General features: G+C 38.4%; 1 protein-coding gene across 5 annotated transcripts in view; it reads right to left on the minus strand.

Annotated features, from left to right (window-relative positions):
- Positions 1–22,590, minus strand: part of Il1rap (interleukin 1 receptor accessory protein) — a 127,562-nt gene that overhangs the window by 67,700 nt on the left and 37,272 nt on the right. For 4 of the 5 annotated variants that reach the window (XM_013513510.1, XM_013513508.1, XM_005383222.2 and 1 more), the window contains one exon: positions 15,040–15,104. In XM_013513510.1, the coding sequence (XP_013368964.1) occupies positions 15,040–15,104 (65 nt within the window). Of the gene's footprint in view, positions 1–15,039; positions 15,105–15,650; positions 15,794–22,590 lie in introns of those variants that run through there. The other variant, XM_013513509.1, reaches the window with a different exon arrangement.

Genomic DNA, 22,590 nt, shown 5'->3' on the forward strand with positions numbered 1-22,590 from the left:
ACCACTGAGCTATATCCCCGGCCCTTGGATCTGGGGATAAGGGATTAAGAACCTGAGTCCTCCAAAGATCTCTGAATTCACCATCATCTCCTTTTCCTACTATTCTTCCCACTGTGTTCAGATGACTGACGTATAAAACCTGTGCATATTTAATATATACAACCTTATGAATTTTGAGATGAGCAGCATATACCCAGAAAGCCACTACAATCTCTGCCATAAGCCTATCTCTGAAGTTTTCCTCTCACTATCTTCATTGTTACTATTTTACTATTATTATGCTCTGGAACACTTTACATAAGAACTATCCTCTTAGCAAATTTCTAAGTACACAATACAGTCTTGTTAACAACAGAATTGTACAGGGGATCTTGCAAATTTATTCATCTCATAGAATGAATCTATGCAGCCTTTAACTTACCTCTATTTTCTCCTCTCTGTTCTCTGACAGCCACCAACCTGCTCTCTGCTTCTGTGAGGTTTACTATTTTTCTTCCTCCTCTTGTACATGGTATCTGTCTTATGCCTGGCCTATATCATTGAGCATTACGCCTTTTGGCGTAATATTGGCGTAATATTGCTGCAAGTGGCAGGATGTTCTTTCTTAAGGCTGAATAATATTTTTAATGTCTATACCACACTTCTTTATCCATTCTGGTAAGCACTAGGAAACTTCCTCCAAAGAATGAAAAGTGGAATGACCATAGGATCCAGCAATCCCACTCAATGTATATGCACTCTGACACTGAAATTAAAAACTCAAAAGAGATACCTACAGTCACAGGTTCACTGAGGTAGTATCCACCGTGGCCAAAACAGAAATAACCTAAATCTGTCTTTTCTTTTTTATGCAACATATTTTACCTCCAGAAGTCATTCTATACAGCTGTTGTATCAAACACAATCTGAGATTCACCTGTTATTTCCAATACTTCAAAAAAGCCATTTACACTGGTGCAGATACCTTTAAAAATGGTTTGACAGTTCTTCAAAATGTTAAACAGAGGGTTATCACGACCCAGTAATTCCACTTCTAGATATATATCCAAGAGGAATAAAAGCACATGTTCATACAAAAGCATACTCAAATATGCACGGCAGTATTACTCCTAATATTCAAAAATTATAAGCATTCTAAATGTGTGTGGAAAAAAAGAAAAAAGAGGAATACTATCTGTGAATAAAATGCAACCAAGTATTGGTTCTTTGTTTGTTAGAAGCACCACGAAAAGTTTAGTAAGTAAAAAAGTTGTATGCTAAATAAAAAGTCACAGAGAGCCATATATAGAATGTTTCTACTTGTAGGAATTGTCTGGAATAGGGAAATATATAGAAATAGAAAGTAGAGGGCTGGAGATTTAACTCAGTGGTACAGTGCCTGCCTGGCAAGCATGAGGTCCTGAGTTCGATTTCTGGGATACCCTCCCCTCAAAAAAGATCTAGAAAGTAGATCAGTGGTTGATTGTTGATTGTGGGTAAGGGCAGAGGGAATCAGCTAATGAATATAGGACTTCTTCTTAGGGTGCGGATATGCTCTGAAATTAGATTGTAGTGATGGCTGTAAGACAAACATGTCTGCTTTTATTGTCTGCAACACATTAAGTGTTTAGAAAAACATAAAGTAAATGATGTCCTTAGTAGTGAAAGGGTAGGAAATCCTGTGAGTCTGCCCAAAAAAGAATAATGGGCTTGGAGCGGAAGATAAGGGTTTGCATCCTGGCTCTTTCTTGAAATATTTATATGACTGTCTAAGTCATCTATTGTCTCCACACCTACACTTTACAATGTTATTCTGAGGATTAAACACTGCAAGCATTTTTAAACTGTAAAACACTGTGTGATGTCATTTACCACTAGGATGGTCAGAGAAAATAAAATCACGTGAACTGTCTCCAGCACATACTGTAAGCCCAGCACTATATATGTTTCTTGCATGGAGAAATGTAGGAATGCTGACAGATGAAGGAAGAAGTGTTCATTTGTTTAACACAGACATAATCAAGCCTACAGAAATTAAAATGTTGACAGCTGGCTGAGCATACTCTCTGGTGCTGATTTCGTGTTTATAAAGCATAAAACAAAATATAAAAAGGAGAGCTGCTTATAATCAATGGAAATGTTTAAAAGAGCATATAAATTAGGTAATAATATAGGTGCTTTGGGGACCCATTCCTGAATTAGCAAACGTTAATGAGGGAATGTGGGGACTCATTGATTGCAACTTCCAAGTATTTGTGTAGCTAACACATATTTTCTCGACATTATATACCTAGCAAGTATCAGCTAGGGTTATAACGCAGGAAAATGAATCACAACAGTGCTTTTCCCTCCCCAAACACCTATCTTAGGGCTCTACTGAGGCCATTTAATGAATATTAAAATCTTTTCTCTCACAGGGAAGTTGTTAACATACCAATTCACAGATACAACCAAAATGACAATGTTTAGACAACAGCATCTGTCACACTTGCCTCTTGCTTACCATTTCAGTTTCCTAAGAGTTTAGATCTTTATTTTTCCTTACTCCCCCAAATTTAGTTACTCTGTATTTCTCATGATAAATATAATACAATTACAGATATTCAGATAACAAGTAATTCTTTTTTAAATGGGAAATAAATCTGAACATGATCCTATTTTCCAAAGATGAGGGACGTTAAGATCTGAATGTATATTCTACCAAAAGTTTGCTACACAATATGCACGCATATGTTTACACATTCATGGCCACAGTGGTGGGCTAGCAAAGAAGCAACGAGGCGCTGATTGGCACCATCCATAGGCCAATTTCCATGGTGTAAATATTCTCACAGAAGTTAATTTCTAGCAACCACACACTTGACAACTGGTTCAAAAATTCCTGAAAACTGAACAACTGGCTCTTACAAGCTGGTACTCTCCAGCTACAAAAGCAACTGAGAAGCCATGCAATTTAAAGATTTCATTTTAGTTCTACTTTATGGTACTTGTTTTTCTGTTTTTTTACACAGAAACATCTATCATAAGCTCAATGTTACACCAATAATTATAAACACATATATTTTAATAGGGCCACAGTATCCTATTTTATTGCTACAGCGATGTATTTCAGTGCGTTTTATCGGTGACACATTCACATTGTTTCCAATGTTACCTATTTTAACAGTCTTATGAAAAACACAGCTATTAATATATCTTGCTGCTTCTCTCTGATGGTTTTCTTAGAATGCATGTGTGGAAGATTCACTGCGAGACTAAGGGAGGCATTTTAGTGGCACTGTGCCTCAAATAACCAAGTTTATTGCAGGTACACTCTTACCCACTCTACCCACTGTGCAGGAGAACGCCCTACCTGGCTTAGGTCACCACCTCCTCTCCCATGCCAAGTAGGACTACTCTCGTTAATCTTTACCAAGCTGATAAAGGAAAATCGGAATTGCAATGTTGTTTTTCTTTTCTTACTCCTGCAGTTGAGCTTCATCTTGGTATAATGAGCTTGTTTTTAGCTGTGGAGCTTTCTGAACTGCCAATATCAAACCTACGCTCATTTTCTTCCACCATACCCTGTATATTGGAAGGACTCCTTTTAGCACAAGACCTTCTCATAATCTGATGACATTAAAAAATTGCTACTATCTATATTTTCCCAATTCATCATTTATCTTCTAAATTATAATGTCTGGATGCTCTACTAATTTTTCCAATCTTTATGTAATCAAATATATCAAATTTTCCTTCCTTTAATCATATATTTAGAAAGGCCTTCTTTAGGCCAAATTTATACAAATGTTTACATATATTTATGGCTATCACTTTTAGGGTTTTTTTTTTTAACATTCTAAGATTGTGTTCAACTGAGATTTGTTTCCGGGTACACTGTAAGGTAGGAATTCAATTTTACTAAACAACATTCAAATAATTTAGCACATAAATACACCTTTAGCCACTAACTGTGAGTAGCCATCAGCTACAGAGCTGGCTTCCTTCTGTTTTCTAGATTTCTGTTTCCACTTCAGTTTTGGCATCTGGGGATTTCTGACCAACTCATAATTCACTTTTAAAGATATTTATTTTTAAATATAGCATTTCTACCTACCTCGGGGCAAAAGGTAGCCCATGTGAGCCTGTTCACTATACGGGGAGAAACTACAATCATTTCTAATCTATTTCCCACATAGTAATCAGGATGGACATTTAGTAGCTTAGCTGGATTACGTCAGGGCACTGCTCAGATCCTTTCAGTGGCTTTTTACTGCAATGGGGGAAAAGGTAAAAGCATCATTAGTACGTATTGGACCCTCCCTACCTTTCCCCCTTTGCCCCACGTTTTTTGTTCCTTAGGTCTGAAGTTCCAGCGACACTGGTGGAATTATCCTTAAGCCACAGAACCTTCCTTAACACTGCTTTTCCCTCTGCATTGCATAGATGTCAGTTTCACGTCCTTCAATTCTCAGTAGAATGGCATTTTTTTACGCAGATCTTTCCTTACTGCCAGACAGGGAAGTACCATTCCATTACTTTCCACCCACATAATCCTCTATACAAAACCAGCATAGACTTTTTAATAGTAATCCAGATATTTCCATTTCTTCAATCTGAGCCCATCTCCAACACCATAAGCACCAGGAGGGAAAAATAATTTCTTTGTTTTCTGCATATTTTTGTTTTGTCACTATTTATTTGTATAGGTCCATGTTTGGAGTACTTAATGATTACACTTCTCATGTAGAGTTGGCGCATGTGCATAACACATCCTAATTCTTTTCTTTTTTTAATCCCCTTTTGTCTCCCACCTTCCCCCCCTCCTTCCATCTCTTGGTCCCTTTTACTTTTGCAAAAGATCTATCTCCTTGTTTCCTATTATCTTTTATTTTGCTTTTTAATTATTTACCAATATAAACAAGCAGTTACTAGCACATTTCCATATATTATGACTAATTGAATGAATGTAAAATATCCTATATATCATATTCTGCATTATATAACGATTGCACATAACAGGTGCTCATGAAACATCTGCTGCAGCGCTGGCTTTCATCTCTTATCTTGAAGTACCAGCCTCCCAAGATGTGGCACTTACATAAAGCTTTGGCTTGTTTCTATTAAATCACAGGGTGCAGTCTCAAAATAAGAGGGGCACATTTATTCTTTTGTGACAAAGCTACCACATGCTTTAAAATGGATAACCAGCCTATTGAGAAACTGATTTGCTTGGGACTGAAGAGGATTTGTGCATAACCATGCTTGGGTTTCAATTCTGGAGACTTTGTAGTAAGCAGAATAGCTTACCTATGCATCAATTGGTGATAATCCCTGCTGCCCAACCTTTCATGTACTTGCCAAATCCACATATGAAAAAATAACAGTTTCTGAGCAGGATAAAACATCCCAACTCTCTCAAAATTAAAATGGAACTTGGAGTAAAATCACAATCAAATTTCAAAATTCACACTCAATCATTGCCAAAGTCTAGCATTCACACACACACACACACACACACACACACACAGAGGCACTTTTACACTTTACAAAGAATTTCTAGTGCTATATACACTGCTGGATACCAAACAAAACCTCTGAGCTACATGTAAACATTATTTCTTAAGTCCCTTAACATCTCAGAGGAAGGGCAGAGCCTGCAATAGTTGGGTAAAAAGGAAAAGCCAGGAAGCTAAACGGATAATGCCACAGCAACCTAGCAGGCAGCTGAAGCTAACAGACTTCCACAGCACACCCAGCCCCCGCACCTGTACCAAGCCACCTTTCCTTCATCCATCTGCAAACCTGTCTTGTTTAGAAATGATTTCCTTGAGAACAATGTTTATAAAGTTGGAAAGGTGTCTATAACCTGTAATGATGGGTATAATTCAAAAATACCGTGTATGTTTCAAAAAGCTTGCAACAAATCAAAATAGTACTGGCATCATAAAAAGTACACCTTATGCTTTCTGCTTTGTTAATTGGATATTCTTTTTCAAATGTGTATTTTCCAGCCCCTTAATTATTGACAGGTGGCTTTGGCTGGCATGTTTTGAAAATAAGAGTTTTAGTTACAGAGAGTTCATTGGCAGCATGGTGTAATTTAAAGTGTTGTGCACGTTAGAATCAAACACCAATACAGGTTTTGCAATCCACTAGCCCTAATGAATTTGGGCAAGTTAATGATTTTTATGACTCTGGAGTTCCTCACTGGTAAAGATAAAAGAAAACCTTACTGTATTCTATGGGCAAATTTAGTAATTTATATATTATATAAATATACAACTTGATTCAACTAACGTTGTTTCCCTCACATACTTCAAGTCTATTACATACACACACACACACACACCCTATAGTTTTATTCATTTACAGAGAATTTTTTAAAAAGGGGATTTAAAATCATGTTTAGCATACCATGATCTTCCTTAGTGATTAAAAAATCAATATTGTATAATGCTTCATGGCTACTACTGCAGTCATCAATTATCACTGTACTAGAGATGACCGGAAGAACCTTTTCAGTCACAGGATATTTAGAGTGATGAAAGCAAGATAACTAAGACTTGCTTTAATAAAATAACCAGGAACAACGATGACAATAACTTTACTTTTTTCTTGAAACCCCCTAGTGTCTCACTAAAGGTGCACACAGTGGGAGGGAGAGATTCCTCCAACATGTCCATTTACTAATTACTCCATTCACTGTTCCCATGATTTTAATTATCTTGCTAACAAAGCTATATCTTCTGTCTAGACCTGAATATAAGCTGGGTTTATACTGAGTTCAAGCAATATGGGGCTACAAGGCATTCCACAGCTGTGTATTGCAAATAACAGCGGACTTTTTTGTTTGTTTGTTTGTTTTCCCTGTACTGGGAATTGAACTCATGACCTTGTGTTTGCCAGGCAGGCGCTGTGCCGCTGACCTAAATCCCCAGCCCCAACAGCAGATTTTTCCTGCCTTTGAATTTTAGGGATCCAGACTGCCACACTCTCTTACCACCTCCTTTCCTTCATCATTGTGAAGGTCATGACCAGCTAAACCACCACCATCTCTTCCTTCAGAATATAAGTACATTGACTGAAAAAGCTTTATCCTCCAAGAGTAACTGCAGTTACATTAAATGTAAGGAAACTTGTGTCTTAGGTAAGGTTTCTATTTCCTCCCGTCACTTGAATATACTAGGGAGGGAAGTAATAAGAATGAAAAAAAAAAAACAAAAAAACAAGAAAAATAATTATTCAAAAATGCAAAGCTCAGGGAAAAAAATATGTAAGGGGGTTTTCAAAAAAGAAAGTGTTCTGGAATCAGAAGAAGTGTATAATTGGGTTCATGGCAAATCAAGCAAATTTCCCTAGGGAGACTATGCCTGTATCTCTATTTTATTTTTCTTTGTATTCTCATTTTTCTCTCCATCTCACTATTTTTCTCTTTCTCATTCTTCTTCCTCTTCCTCTTTTCTCCCCTTCATCCCTTCTCTTCATTGTCCTTTACATTGGGTGGACAGTAGAAAATGCTGAAGAGGCACTTAAAATCAAGCCAAGGACATCAAAACATCTTGCATAAGAGAAATTCAATTTTCCCAAGGAGACAGGATAAACCAAAAGAGGCCAAAGAAAATTAGAAAATATAAAATTAATGCTTTCTCTCTGAATACCAAAAGATCAGTTCATTAATCAACTTTCAGGGCAGTCTTAAGTCCCAGAGAATCCAGGGAAGTATAGATCTTTCAAGTTAACTCAGGCACATCAATTTAAAGCCAGTAGGTTTACTACATTTGAACATCAACCTAGTCTATGGTGAGCAATTAAAATTTTCTCCTCCAAGTACAACAGAACAAACCAAGCGTCAGTAAATAATGGTAAATAATAGCCTCGGTCACCTTAGGAACAATAAATTGCATATCTGTTTTTGCTTCAAAACATAACATACTTCTATATGTTAAATGTAGCCGTAGTTGTTCAATTAGGAATTAAAATCCACTATATTACATGAATAAAGAGAAATATTTATATAGAAAACGCATTAGTGACTTACAGATACACACTGGCTTTGTTTTTTTGTTTATTTTTCTGTTTTCTTGAGTGTCTACTCTTAAGCAGCAGGCTCTAAATTTCCACTGAGGAAACATAGTAGACGGATAGTTCTCACATTCTCTGTCTTGCTGGGATGGTGGACTGCAATCCCCTGTTGCATCAGCTAAGGGAAAAATGCAGAAACCAGGGCCTTGGTGTACATACCAAAATGCATACTCTCCTCTACCTCAAGTTGCACTTCAAAAATATGAAAACATCTTGAGTGGGAAAAACGAGGTCAAGAGTAAGAGTTTTAAAATATTATTCCAAGGGGCTGGGGATTTAGCTCAGCGGCAAAAGCGCCTGCCTGGCAAGCGCAAAGTCGTGAGTTCGGTTCCCGGTACCGGAGAAAAACCAAAAAATAAAAAAAAATAAAAATAAAATAAAATATTATTCCAAACCCTACAATCACTGTAGTACAGTGATACCCCTCTTCCAATAATGTACTACTATACCCAAATTTTGATTCCTATGGTGTAAGAAAGAAAATTAATGAAAATAGAACACAGTCAAATCTTGATTAGGGTTTATTTTACCGCTCTTTCTTATTTTCTTAATCATCACGTATTTTCAGTCCTTCTACTTCCTCTAAAACAGGGGAAAACAAAACAAGGTAATTCTGTACACTGGCTTTTATAGGTTTCAAAGGCAGGTACCTGGAGTTACCAACTGAGATCCCTGAACTCTTCATTAAAAGTACTTTTCTCTTTGTCCCTCAGAAGTAAATGTGAGAGTAAATGTGAGCACCCAGTGGAATAAAACTGCAAGCATATACTGTTATCCTGGGTGGAAATGCACTTTACTTCCCAAGAAGTTAATTAGCCAAGCGGGAAAGAAAATTTTATAACAGTGGAATAAAAATGGGCAGGAACTAGCCCAGCAGTGAGTCACTGTGAAGACAGATCTCAGGGACTACAAAACTCACCTGGACAGGACAGAGACAAATATTCTGGAAGGTGGAAGGGAAAGTAGAAACAAAGGTGATTCAACCCTTGCCACCTACAACCACATGAATCTGTGGATTCCCTCCAAAAAGTCCAGTTTCCCTTAACTTCTATGGCCACGTGAAGGAAGAATCGGGCCATTTTTCTACACAGAATTAGCACTGCGATACAAGATAATGTTTATTTGCAAAGTCAGCATCAAGTTAATAAGCTCCGATACTCAAATCCGTTTCAATCAGGAATATTCATCCTGGGAACGTGTTAAGTAACTGACAAGTAATCATCTGTGTATTTCCAAAATGCAGCTTGCCAAAAAGGAGGGAAGAGATCTGCTCCTAAGACAGCAGCAGTTAGAGGAGAACTGGGTGAAATTCTGGGACTCCACTGACCTTTAGGTCTAAGAATAAAATGAAATGGTATTCTTCATACATTCTCCAAGTGTTTGGACTAAACTGTATAGAAATGAAGAATGTTCAGTGTGATCGGCCATGGGCGACAGAGACAGGACTGAATGTCACAAGTACATCTGAGCGTGGAGTTTTTCAAAAAGCACATTCAAATAAAATGAGGCCATTGAGGCTGATAACAAATTGAACTCTTACCAGAAGCTGAAAGAACCATTACATAGCATGAAAAATATCGTATGTCCTTGCAGAAATAATACAGATTTTAAAGAAGACACCGCACGACACTAGCCAATTATATTTAAATTCATTAAGCACAAAAGTGTTCTTCTATTCTTGAAGGGATTCCTATCCTCCTCAATGTTTTTCAACGTGCCTTCCCTGCTTGGCTTTAAATGCCTTCACATTATTTTTCTACCTGCTCTGCACTATGGTATCCCATATAAGAGATATATTTCCTCCTAGGAGAGAACACTTTCCTGCGATTGAAAAGTCTTCCCCAACAACCTTTCAAAGGCTGAATAAATTCTGTGTTTTCCTATGGTATCCAATTAAATATCTGTTTTCTCTTTTCTTTTTCCCCCTCTCAAATTTTACAATAGGACCCTTAAAAGGAGAAGTTTCCCTTTTTCATTGTGAATTCCACAATATAAAATGGTCAAGCACATGAGATTTAAAATGAAGTGTAACTGTTGTAATGATTGTAATTTTTTTTTTTTTTTTCTTTTGGTACAGGGAATAGAACTCAGGACCTCACACTTACCAGGCAGGCGCTGTGCCACCAAGCTATATCCTCATGACTGTCATTATGAACCATTAAATACTAGAAAAAAATCTGCCCTGTGTATGTCCAAGATGTATACTATTCCTTTTTTTTAAATTTTTTTTTTATGGGTACCGGGAATCAAACTCACAATCTCACGCTTGCCAGGCAGGCCTTTGGGCTGCTAAGCTATATCCCCAGCCCTATACTATTCCTTAATAAGTTAAAAAATTAGCAAAGGCCAAATTGGTTGTGGTCTACCGCTGTTGTGAGTTAGGTGGTTGTTTGATTTGGTTTACAGGCAGAGCACAGTGATAAAAAGTGATGACACGACCTCTTTAAAGTCATTAAACAGCTCACAGAATGAAATACACTTTAAACCAATGTCTTTCAACTTCTAGCACACGACGGCATTTTCCCTTCTGTATTTTGCATTGTGTAATTCATGCCCAATAAATCAATAGATTATTTCTACCCTCTATAAACTTCATAAAAAACATCCTGGAAAAGGAATCAGAGGATTTTACTTCCATGAGCTGAACCAAGTTCTCAGCAGCCTTCATAAAGGAAAGAGGCATTTTTGGAGCAAAGGCAGCTAAACCCCAGCTCCAACAGGGAGGTCACCACCAGCATCACACGCTAATGTTATCTCCCTGGGGCTTCAGGCTTCAAGTTCACAGTTCAGATGTGGTAACACTTTGACAATCTTCCCAATGTGGATTCACAGGTTCTAAATATTGATTGCTCCTCTGAAGGCAGCTTTAAGAGTTGAAGTTTCCAAAATGCAGCCAATGGGAAGCACACCAAAAGTGGTACTTGTGGGGCTTTAAAATTTACCTCTTGAATTCCTGCAAATGGAAACTTCCTTGGGCTTAATAACAGAAATATTGAATGCCATAACAAGCAAAAGGGGGAGTTCTGAGGATTCAAATGAGGAGTGCAGCGCTATTTTCTCCTGCAGAAACTGTCATGAGGAGCAATCAATATTTAGAACCTGTGAATCCACATTGGGAAGATTGTCAAAGTGTTACCACATCTGAACTGTGAACTTGAAGCCTGAAGCCCCAGGGAGATAACATTAGCGCGTGATGCTGGTGGTGACCTCCCTGTTGGAGCTGGGGTTTAGCTGCCTTTGCTCCAACCAGAAACTGCTCTGGTTTCACAAAGATATCCCTTACTTAGACATGAGGAAACCTATTACTGAGTAGTTCTCCGGCAATGGGCACCATGATTTCCTGTGACTCCTTTAAAAAAGGATACCAGTGATTCCTCATTCACAACCTTTCTGAATTATTTCCGTTCCATTAGAGCCCATGGGGAAAACATTTCGTAAGGTTAACATGAGTCTTTGGAACTGAAGCACTAGTTGAAGTCGCAGTTATGCTAAGTAGTAGCTTGTGCCTTTGAGTAATTCAACTAAGCATTTTGGTTTTTGAAATTAATTAATTAATTAAATTAGTGCATGTTTGCAGGACAGAATAATTGCTTTCATCTGACAGAACTGATACCTGTACATAACGTATCTTAATTCTTTCGCCCGTCTCTTTCCCTTCAACTTCCTTCTGCCTCCCTCCCTCTCTTGATCCTCTTCCATTTTACAAAAGATCTACCTTCCTGTTCCAGATTATCTATCTGCTGTTTTGCTCTTTAATTTATTTGCCACTTTGGTCCTCTTTTCAAGCATGGGAGCAATGACAGCACTGTCCACCCCATGCTTTTCATAGAAGAAAGAAGTGCAAAAGAAAATGTAAGATGCAAATGCTTTTTCAAGCAAAGGAAACTTCATTGTTATTATTATAACCACCACATTATAATCACATTATCACTGTTATAGTTATCAAGCTTTAATTCCTTAAAAGAAAATAATGCCGGTTTTTATTTGGGTGTATCGCCATCGCAGATAAAAATGTTGCTTGCCCATTTCTAAAGGGATAAGGAAACTGCAGTTCTGCTATCGGAAGACCATAGTCTGAAGTCAGAATTTTGTGCCTTGAAAGCCAGTTCACGGCACTTGAACTTCACTGCATGACACTAAACTCTTAAATTGTTACGGCTTTTTGTATTTCAAAGTGGGAGCTTCTCTTTAAAGAGAGGATCGATGTAATGTCCCGAGCAACAAAACAAACCTCTTACTGGTGTCACGTGCATGGAGAGCACTTCAGAGTTCTCAGGATATTTTTCTCTTTGGTTCCTCACATCAAATCTGTACTTCTACCAAGATGGGAACCTGAAGCACAGGGAGCGTCTCATGCAGCACCAACAATTTTGCTGGCATCTCTGTCCTTGCAGAAGGCAGTACCTCCACGCACACAGAGGTTGGTTATCCCGCAAGATGTGCAGTGATCCGTTTTTTTCCCAAGGGCCAGTTGCCCCTTTTATTTTTGTCCACAACGCTTCCTTTTTGTGCCTCTCCCCCCAGCTAGGAAGTACAGTGCTGACATGAACACAATATACCTCTTCATGGGGAAGGCAAATGAGTACTCTCCAGATGGGACTAGGGGATTACAACATGTTTCCTGCTCCCATGGTGACTCAATGGGGCTGGTATGAGAACTTATCTTATTCAAGACGGCGGCTTCCCCTGGCAGAAGTATGAGTCACAGTTCCTGGGTAGAAAGCTCACTTACCAACAGTATTTGGAGAACTGGGCGGAGTGCGTGGGGGGGGTGCCTTTGAATGGACTATAGTAAAGGGCATTCAGACAAGCAGCACTGTCAGGACCCCTGACTTCTGGGGATTCCTGATCTCTCTCACCTCTCCCTTTCCTTCACCCTGAGGTAGGACGTGAACACACAGTGATGAATTACTAACATGGATTTAAACACATCCTTCATAAAACTGGTCAGTGTTCGAGGGGAAAAAGAGGAGATATGAAGAAATATTTATTCAACCACTGAACCTCGCAGATCTACTCTGCATTGATTATTGTTCTGCCTGTTTGGAGACAAGACTATGCCCTCTGGTAGCTTAAAATCAGAGAGGGAGGGAATGGTGAGATAAACAGAAGAAGGAAGGCAGGAAGGGAGAGGGGAGGGGAAAGAAAAAAGGCAGGAGAGGAGGGACAGAAAGAAGGATACGGAAGGAGAAAAGAGCGGAGGGAAGAGAGGAAGGGAAGGGAGGGGAGGGGAGGAAGGGAAGGACAGGGGTTGGAGAAGAAAAACAGAAAGGAGGAGAAACAGGACAGGAGAAAAGAAAGGAGAAATATGTAGTAAGAAGAACACTACAGCAAGGTAGAGGGATACAGAGTGGTTAACAAGATGATTTTAGTTAAAAATACTCACAAAAGGTCTCTGTGAGCCGGTAACATTCAAACATCAAACTAAATCAAATCATAAAAGAACAAATTATAATGAGGGCTTATACTCAACATATATCAAAATCAGGATGTCCAGTCACTCGCCAATCAACTTTGACACCCAGCCAAGCAGGACAGAGGCTGATGTTCTAAGGCACCCCAGCTATACCCTACTGAGTATCAGCCCTGGTTACAAGACATACTTTGCACTCTCAAGTCTCAAAGGCCCACAAGTTTAGATGTTATCTCTACTTTCAGCTTTGAGCTGTACTCTGTCCCAGTTATACCCCTCTGTTACAGCTATTTTTGGTTTCTAATACAATGCTTTTAGTGACAGAAAAATTGAAATGCACCCAGCAAAGATGATCAGGATGGTAGGAGGGCTGGAATCCATGCCGCGTGAAGAATGTATTGGAGAAACTGGCCTCATAGTTATATAATCACTGATGTAACATCTCTGAAGTCTTCACACACAGAATAGACATTAATGATATTCTAAGTATGAGCCACTGTATTTAGAGGAATTATACATGGGATCTTTTTAAAATAAGGATCCCTATGTCTCCTGTAGTAACATTAAAGGAATTTTGCATGCATGATTTTCTGTTTCACTCATGCAGCTGAACTAAAGAAATTCATGGAAATGAAAAAGAGACACTTTTCAGTTTTATGTACTAAAATCTTCCTAAAATTTTGATCCATTCAAATGTACAACTGGCTAAAAATAGATGACCCTTGGTTACAGGTCCTAGAGCAGAAATTGTGGAAAGAAATAAAAGGCCTCAATGCTGGGCTTTCAGCTCTCATTTTTTATGATCTGGGTTCATAACAGTGGAGTCTGGTTATTCAAAGACAGGAAGGGTGGGAGATAGGGAGACAGAAAGGAACGAAGGAAGAAAGAAAGGGAGGGAAGGACAAGGGGAAGGGGAACGGATGGGAATAGGAAGAAAGGGGAGGGAAAGAAAGGAAAGAGAGGAGAGAAGAACAGGCGCTGAGGCACAAAGTGGACTTCCACTTCGGATTCATACACTCTTAGTTCACAAGGGCAGAGTTTGGGTATTCAAACTCAAGACGGGTCTTGCTTGATTCCACTTTTGAAATAACATCTAAAGAAATAAAGAACCTGAACCTATAGACAAGTCCTTTTCTCCTGTACCAAAGCAGTTCCAGAGAAACTACTTCCCTCCACACTCCTCTCTTTCTCTTTCTCACCTGCTCTTGCCTGTTTGTTTTAAGGTCTCATTGGACTGTCAGCCACTGTGAGCTTCATTGCTAGCTCCTGTTTGAAAAAGATTGTGCTATCCTCACTGACATGTATTGCCTCACAGAACCTAGGGAAAAGAAAAGAAGTGGTACTCTAACTCGGATGTTAAAGGCAATGAGATTTTCCTTTTACATCTAACAAACCAAGTACACTGTGTTCTGCGCTGAGAAATATCAGTGGTTCCTCCCATCACACAAACTCTATGATTGTGTGCTACCACAAACAACAGTGGAAGTAAACAGCATTATGTTCTTTAAGATTCATTCTCAGAAAGAGGTCGTACCCTATATGTAACTTAAATTGTGATCAATTATTAAAAGCTGTTCACTTACCAGAGGCATCACTTTGCAGGATCCCAAAGAAGCAGAGGCTCAGGACACACCACAGAATTCCCATCCTGTCAACATAAATACAAAGGTTAGGGAGAGTACTTGTTACCTTCAAGAGCTTAGACAATAAGAACTGGTGTTTGCCTGTTGACCAGAACCAAGAAATGTTCCAATATTTTTACAACATTCACAAGGTTAGTTGTCAAAACCAAACCGTGAGACAGGATATGTTTTCCTTTGCCATTTAGTTTTCAATCTTCAAATTATATACAAAGAAGGAAACTCAGACATGTTGAAATAATATAAGCAAGTGGTAAAGCCACAATTAAACATCAGCTATTGGGCTCCAAAACTCTTTCTTAATTCCTGAAATATAACTGCTGACATAAAAATACTCATCTGGATTTTCCGACCAAAAGTCACATTTTTGGCAGTTAAATCTGACCTTCTCACCCTGCATCAAATTCCTTTAATCTATTCTCAGTGGAGAATATTGCATGTACCAGGTGATGAATGGGAAAGCCTAGAGATCCTTGGATTCAGACTAAGTCTGCAGTCCACCACCCTCTGAATGTATATCAAGGGAGATATATAAACCTCAGAGCCTGTAGCACCTGTTTTTCTCATTGGAAGAGACAAATGACGAGGCAGGAGTCCAATTTCCGTGATCTTTAGCCTTCCTTCTGAGAACCAGCAGAAACTGCCAACCAGCAAGAAACACAGCTTTACATTTGGTTGTGTGATCTTTAATGGAGACCTAAAGATATGACAACTCTGCAAAGTATTTCCTTTCCTACTATGTTAGACATGCTGCCCCCTGGTAAAAACCTCTCGTGTTATAAATGCTCAAAGATTTAGAAATTCCGTACTCAAGACATCTGCTTTCTTTTTTTGAAGCTATTATCCATGTAAGGGTGCTTGCAGTGATCTTGATAACTTCTCCAGAGCACATTTCTAGAAACTGATGGACAAAGGATTTGCATTTACACAGGGATGACAACAGTAAATTGTCTCAAACAGCCTATGTCACAAGTTATACAACCACAGTGACTCACCAGCCCCAAATGGCCAAAGAAGTACTTGATAAAGAATGTGTCCATAGGACTTAAGGAAAATAGACCACTTGTAAGGATGCTATATGGAAGCAAAAGGTATACACTGGTACTGCCAAGGGAATCTGGGGGTGTGTTTATGTGAGACAATGGAAGTGTCCAGCCCCTGTCACCTGTCTGACCACATACACCCCCAGAAATTTCTGATTCTTTCTTTACCTTAGCTGTTCACAGAGTGGAAGTGAGCTTATTACTCTATCACCAACAAACACATTATCTCAGAGACTGTCTCTTTCTCCCCCAACAACTTCTCTTTTTTAGTCTTTATACCATTGCCTCATGGGAATTTTCTGTCCATCACTTGCTCATTCATTCAGTAACACATGTATGAGCCTTGGGAGAGAAACATAGCCCAGGACTAGCATACTTGCCTGCTATGTCCAAAGCCTTAGGCTCAATGCCTAGCACCACAAAACCAAAACCAAAATATGTATTGAGCATTTTACATTTACAAATTCCTATAAAATAACTGGAAGGGAAGAAAGGATGAAGGCCCTTTTCTCTACGCACTCCTGTGCAACTGATAAACCCCAAGCAAACCTTTTCAATACCATCAACTGTGTGTAAAACATACACATGAGACACTCTTAGAGAATACAAAGATTTATCGGATCGACCTTACAACACTAAGCAGATGCTAGCAAGGACTTCAAATGTGTGTTAAAAGTAACTACAACACAAAGTAAAAAGTGATATAAACAGAGAGGATCAGATAAGTATTATTGAAGATTAGCAAAAGAAATCTATTACTCCAGCCAAGGCAGCTGAAGAAGACGAAACACGAAACAGCCTTTCTAACTGTGCAAGTGGTGGCTGGATTCCTTAAAACTGAGGCAGAGAGAAGTATATCTGAGAAAAAGAAAATTTTGGTAGATAATAATGTTCATGAGTAATAAAAACATGGAACATAAATAGGAAATGGCTATCCATAATTTAGTTTGTCTCACAGTGTATTAGAAAAAGAACTATAAAAGATTTTTTTTGAAAAGCAGAGAGCATTAGGATCAGAATAAGGCTAAAGAAGGGAGTTAACTTAAATAGTAAATAGGGAATCACTGATGTTTTCTGATTATAGGAATGATATAATCATTACATTGTACTCAAGGAGGTCAGGCTGCTGGGCAGGTAGTGGGTGGATTGTCATTAATGCTGTCTTGAAATCGTTTTGGATCCAGAGTCTGTCGTTGCAGTAACTGCTCCTTATCCCCCCAAGCGTTGTGTCTTCTACAAACCTGATCAGCATGCTACCTATGTCCTCATCTAAGTCATTAATAAATGTAATTAATAATTCTGCATTAATCCTTGTCAGCAAGACCAACCAGATATTTCACTGCAGTAATTTCAGCCCCACTACTCAGCTCTCCTGAAGCATTCAGGCCTCCCAAATTGCTTGCAGCTATGAAAAAAAAAAAAAAAAAAAAAACAGACACCTCTGGATTTTTCCCAATTTGCCTGTTTATAACCTACCGAATTCCTAAGGCAACACTTAGAAGACATTCTAATTACTGTGATTGAGGACCTTAATTGATATTCCCAAGAGTAAGTGGATCATGACAAAGGCAGCAGCATCTGGTCACCAAGGTAAAGCTAATCTAAAGATAACCTTCCTGAGCAAACACAAATCCAGGGTTAGTCTTTCCCTGTGCTGAATTCAAATAGAGCAGAGGGAAAGAAATATGTTTGTGCAGGCCGGTTTTGAGAGATGAAAGATACCAAGATAAAGATAAGGTTGGTGAGAGGCAGTTGGCTGGACTGAAGCCTCTAGGAGGACGCTGGTTCTTTTAATACTGCCTTGCATTGAACCTTAGAACTGTAATACTATCGATAGTAATAGACTTCCGCTTCCTTTTTTTAAGGTAGGAAGCAATGGACCAAAGATGGAGAAATTGTCAGCAGGCAAACGAAACTGCCTAGGAATGTATGGGTCCACAGTGTTTGAACTACCATTTAGTTTTTGGTGGTTGTGGTGGTCAGATTTTGCCCTTGCTTCAGGTGACTGGAACTTAACATACAATAAATCCTCTGCATTATCTATTTTACCATAAGACTGTTTTCATACCCCTTTATGTAGTGGTATTTCTTCATATTTAGCACCGTTATTTCCCAATGTGTCTACTTGGATGCCTATGTTACCAAGCAAGAAGTTTCAATATGTACTTACTTGCATGTGATTCATGAAAATACTGATGAAGCTTGTTAACATGTGCACAGCACATTAACATCTATCCCTGTACATGGAACTTTCTATTATCTAGATTCTCTACATTTGATAAACTTAAAGATTTCCTTACCTCTGAGTTACTCTGACCACGGGATTCTCTCATGCGGTCAGCAAATGACAGAGTGACGCTAGCTTGCTCTGCCCCAGAGCTGGTATTTGCTCTGGATCACCATTCATTCAACCTTCCTTCTGCACAGAGGCATTTCACAGAGCCACAGGAATGGACTTCTTCCAATGCCCTGATTCCTTATATAACTCCATAATCATATAAAAGCTACTCCTTTAACTTCACTAGGCTAGCTGGGGCTGGGGGACCTTCCGTCCGATGTTTGTCAGTTCTATTTTCCACGAACCCCATTTTGTCCGCTATAATTCTCCTATAACCATGAAGCAGCTAGCGCTTGCTTTCTTTTGGCCATGATTGACAGATGCACTTTGCTAGGATCTGCCCGCTGAAAACTTGACCATTCACAGTAAGGTGCAAACTTTACATGAGTATCCTTATATGGGGAAAACTTATCCTGGTATCACATGACTCCCGTGAATTGTCTATCCTGACCTCGCTAATGTTTTTCCATTTCTCTTCTCTAAATTACTGAAAATTTCAGTAGGTTTTATGTGAGTGTCTATCTAAAATACAACCAGAGCTTTAAGGACATGGAAAAATGTAGTAATTACCCATGGTATAAAACAGAATGTGCTCTTGTTTGCTTTTTAGAATTCTCAAAACCTAGGTAGCCCTTACCAAGAAAACAGGAGGAGGGGCTGGGGATTTAGCTTGGCGGCAAAGCGCCTGCCTGGCAAGCGCAAAGTCGTGAGTTTGATTCCTGGTACCAGAAGAAAAACAGAAAAAAAAAAAAAAAAAGAAGAAAACAGGAGGATATTCACCATCAATTTTCATGTAGTTTGTAGTTTTTGAGCCCTAAGAGGATCTTTATGCAGACTGCTTCAGAATCCAGCATTTATCAGCAAACAAAAGTTTTGACAAAGTGACATGGAAGGTTCCAATTCTGGCAAAAATGAAAGAAGTGTATTCCACTGTATCTATCTCAGTGCACACATCTATAAAACATGGGCATAAAGGATGGAGCAACTTTTTGAGAACTCTGAAAAGCAAGTCATAACATATTCTTTTTAAGTACAGAGAAAACCTCACCAAGATAGATCAGAATTAGGTGCCACAAATCAAACCATAGCAAATTTAAAGAACTGGAGAGTAGGTTCTCTAATCACAGAGTTGAGGCAAACATAACAAACAGAAAGATTACAGGAAAAAAATCTCTGGACACTTCAAAATTAAAACTAAATAACCCATGGATCCAAAGGAGAGTTCCCAGGGAAATTGAAAAAAAAAAATGTGAATGGGTTAGAAATGCAAATATAACGCAACAAATGTGTTCTGGGAGAATAATTCTTTACATTAGACACTTATGTTTGAAAAGAAGAATGGTCTCAAATCAATAACCTAAACTTCCATCTTAAGAAGGTAGAAAAAGAATAAACAAAGTAAGTAAGTCAAGGAAGAAATAGCACACTGATGCAGCTAACTTAAAATAAAAATTATAAACAAAACTCAATATGAATTTTTTGCAGTGAATAAGAACACCAATCTACCTCTAGCCAGATGAGTAAAGCAGGAAAAAACATGTGTAGCACTAATAACAGGACTGGAAAAGGAGACATGATTATTGATCACAAAGACATTAAACTTATTACAAGGCAATCCTACAAACTATAAATTCCAACATTTAAATAAAATAGACTGGTATCTACGAAATTACAAACTGCCAAAGCTCAATTCATATGAAATAACCTAATTTTTTACACCTATTAAAGAAATTCAAATATATTCATCTCTAGAGTTTCCATAGCAGAACACAGCATGGCTAACACCTAGATTTTGACCTTGATCACCCTAAGCAGAGAAGCAGCTCTGTCAGATTTTACTTGCTCTTCTGACCTACAGCAATGTGCAAAGATACATGGATTTTTAAAAAAGCATTTTGCTAATTTGTTGTAGTAGTAATAGAAAATAATACAAGGGGACATATAATATTACTGAATTGAAAAACTCAACAGTGAAGAGATGTAACATCTCCTCCAAATTAACCTACAGATTTAGTTCATCTCAATCAAAATCCCAGCAAATTTTTTGAGATCCAGAAGAGCTACAGCTAATATTGATATAGAAAGTGAAAGCCCATACAATATTGGAAACCAGTTTTAAAAGAAAATAAAATTGGAGAAATCACACTACCGATACCTTAATTTTAAAATGCTAGAAATGAAGATACTTTATAAAACATAACATGCAGAAAGCAAATAAATGATAAAAATGTTCAAAACCATCAGCCATGAGGGAAAAATATTCAAAAAGAATAGCTTTACATACCTTACAGAATGACGCAAAAAAATCTGCAAAACTACTAAGTATCGAAAGAGAATGCAACACAACTGAAAGTTTCATACAGTGGAATATGTAATTTTACAGGCTCTCTGGAAAACAGTGTGATAGATTCTTATGAAGTCAAATATAATCTTGCCATGCAACACAGCAAATCTCATTCCTAGGTATTTTCCCCAAGAAAACTATGAGCTATGTTCACACAAAATGTTATGCATGAATACTTGCAGCAGCTCTCTTATTAATTGCCTAAATGTAGATATAACTCAAATGGATTTCCACAGGTGAATGGGTCAACAAAATCTGGTACATTCAAAAATACAGAATACTATTCAGCAACCCCAAACAATGAGCTTTATATACTATATATTGATAAATGACTTGGATCAACCTTAAAGGCTTTGTGAGAGATGAAAGAAGCCAGTCTGATAGACTACCTACTGTGTGATTCCGTTTCAATGACATTCTCAGAAAGACAGAGCTCGTGTGACAGAGAACAGACCAGAGAGGCTAGGAAAATAGAAGAGTACACCATGAAAAAGAGGGCGCAAGAGTTCTGTGACCTAATTATGGCAGTAGCTGTGTGACTCAATCCAAGAGTTAAAAATCACAGTGCCTTCCTACTAGAGAAGTCCATTCTCCTGCACACCAATTAAAAATATATTTTAAATGGCATTTGTCTTTCAAAAACACTGAACAAATGATCTGTGGGCCCTTTTATGCAGTTTGAATAAATGAAGGCTGCTTTAACCTAAATACGGTTTCTATTTTCAGCATGTACTTCGAAAATAACATCGTTTTGTCATTAAGTACAGAATGTTCCAGAAAAGTCTAGCGGTAGATGCACAAAGAGAGAGATCAATGAACTGCCCCAACTTTTAGCTTATCAAGCCAGTGCTGCTAACCTTTACTAATAGAACAGCAGGGTCAAAGTTCACAGCAGAACACATCAGCACACTTCTCTTAGATACTGCCTTCCCCCATGGCTTCAAAGTGTTAGGAACTCCGAGAGGACAGATATAACCGCTACACCACCTGCCATCTTTAGAAGCTTGGAATGGAATGTGAGAGGATTGATTTCCTTTTATTCTTTAATATTTTGAACAGCAACATGCTCCGAGGGGTGAGGGAACAAATATCATGAAGTCCGGTCTCACCACAGAGAACAAGAGCTGGGTTTGCAGCAAGAGGAAGGTGAAAGCGCAACTTTCAAAGAGCACTGAACTCAGAGTCCCACGTTTGACCACACAACCTTGGAGAAGAAGGGAGGCCAATTCAGGGACCACTTAGGAAGAGTTGTAACCTGCTCGGTCTTCCTGAGCAATTTAAGAGTGATGTGCTCACTACAGGATCACGAATGTTCTTCTAAAGGAACCCAGGAAGAGTGTTCTGCTGCACCTTCTCCAGTGCATAGAAAATGGGATGGATAAGTAGTCTCCATTGGGGGACACTCAAGCTGGTGGATGACAGAAATCAACAGCAACCTCATCACTGTTTAAAAGGAATATTCTTTATAACTCCCTGTAGAATTCTTAGCATTGTCTGGGAACATCAGTAGCTCTCAGTAAATGCTGGTTATTATCAGGTCTTATTCAGTGAGATAATAAATGTGAAATACATAAAACTGTGGAGAAGTAGGTAGTAGGTAAAATGGGCTACCACTAACATTACTTACAAAGAAGTGCCTGGGTAACTTGTTTAACATTCACAGTCCACCACCAGATTATGACAATGTTCTGTTTCTTAGATGACGGTCACCTAATAAAAATCAGCAAGTTGTATTCTCAATATTTAGTTACTTCAAAAGCCAGGTATGG

This window comes from Chinchilla lanigera, unplaced genomic scaffold (genome assembly GCF_000276665.1).
Source record: "Chinchilla lanigera isolate Chin_1 unplaced genomic scaffold, ChiLan1.0 scaffold00019, whole genome shotgun sequence".
Lineage (NCBI taxonomy): Eukaryota > Metazoa > Chordata > Mammalia > Rodentia > Chinchillidae > Chinchilla > Chinchilla lanigera.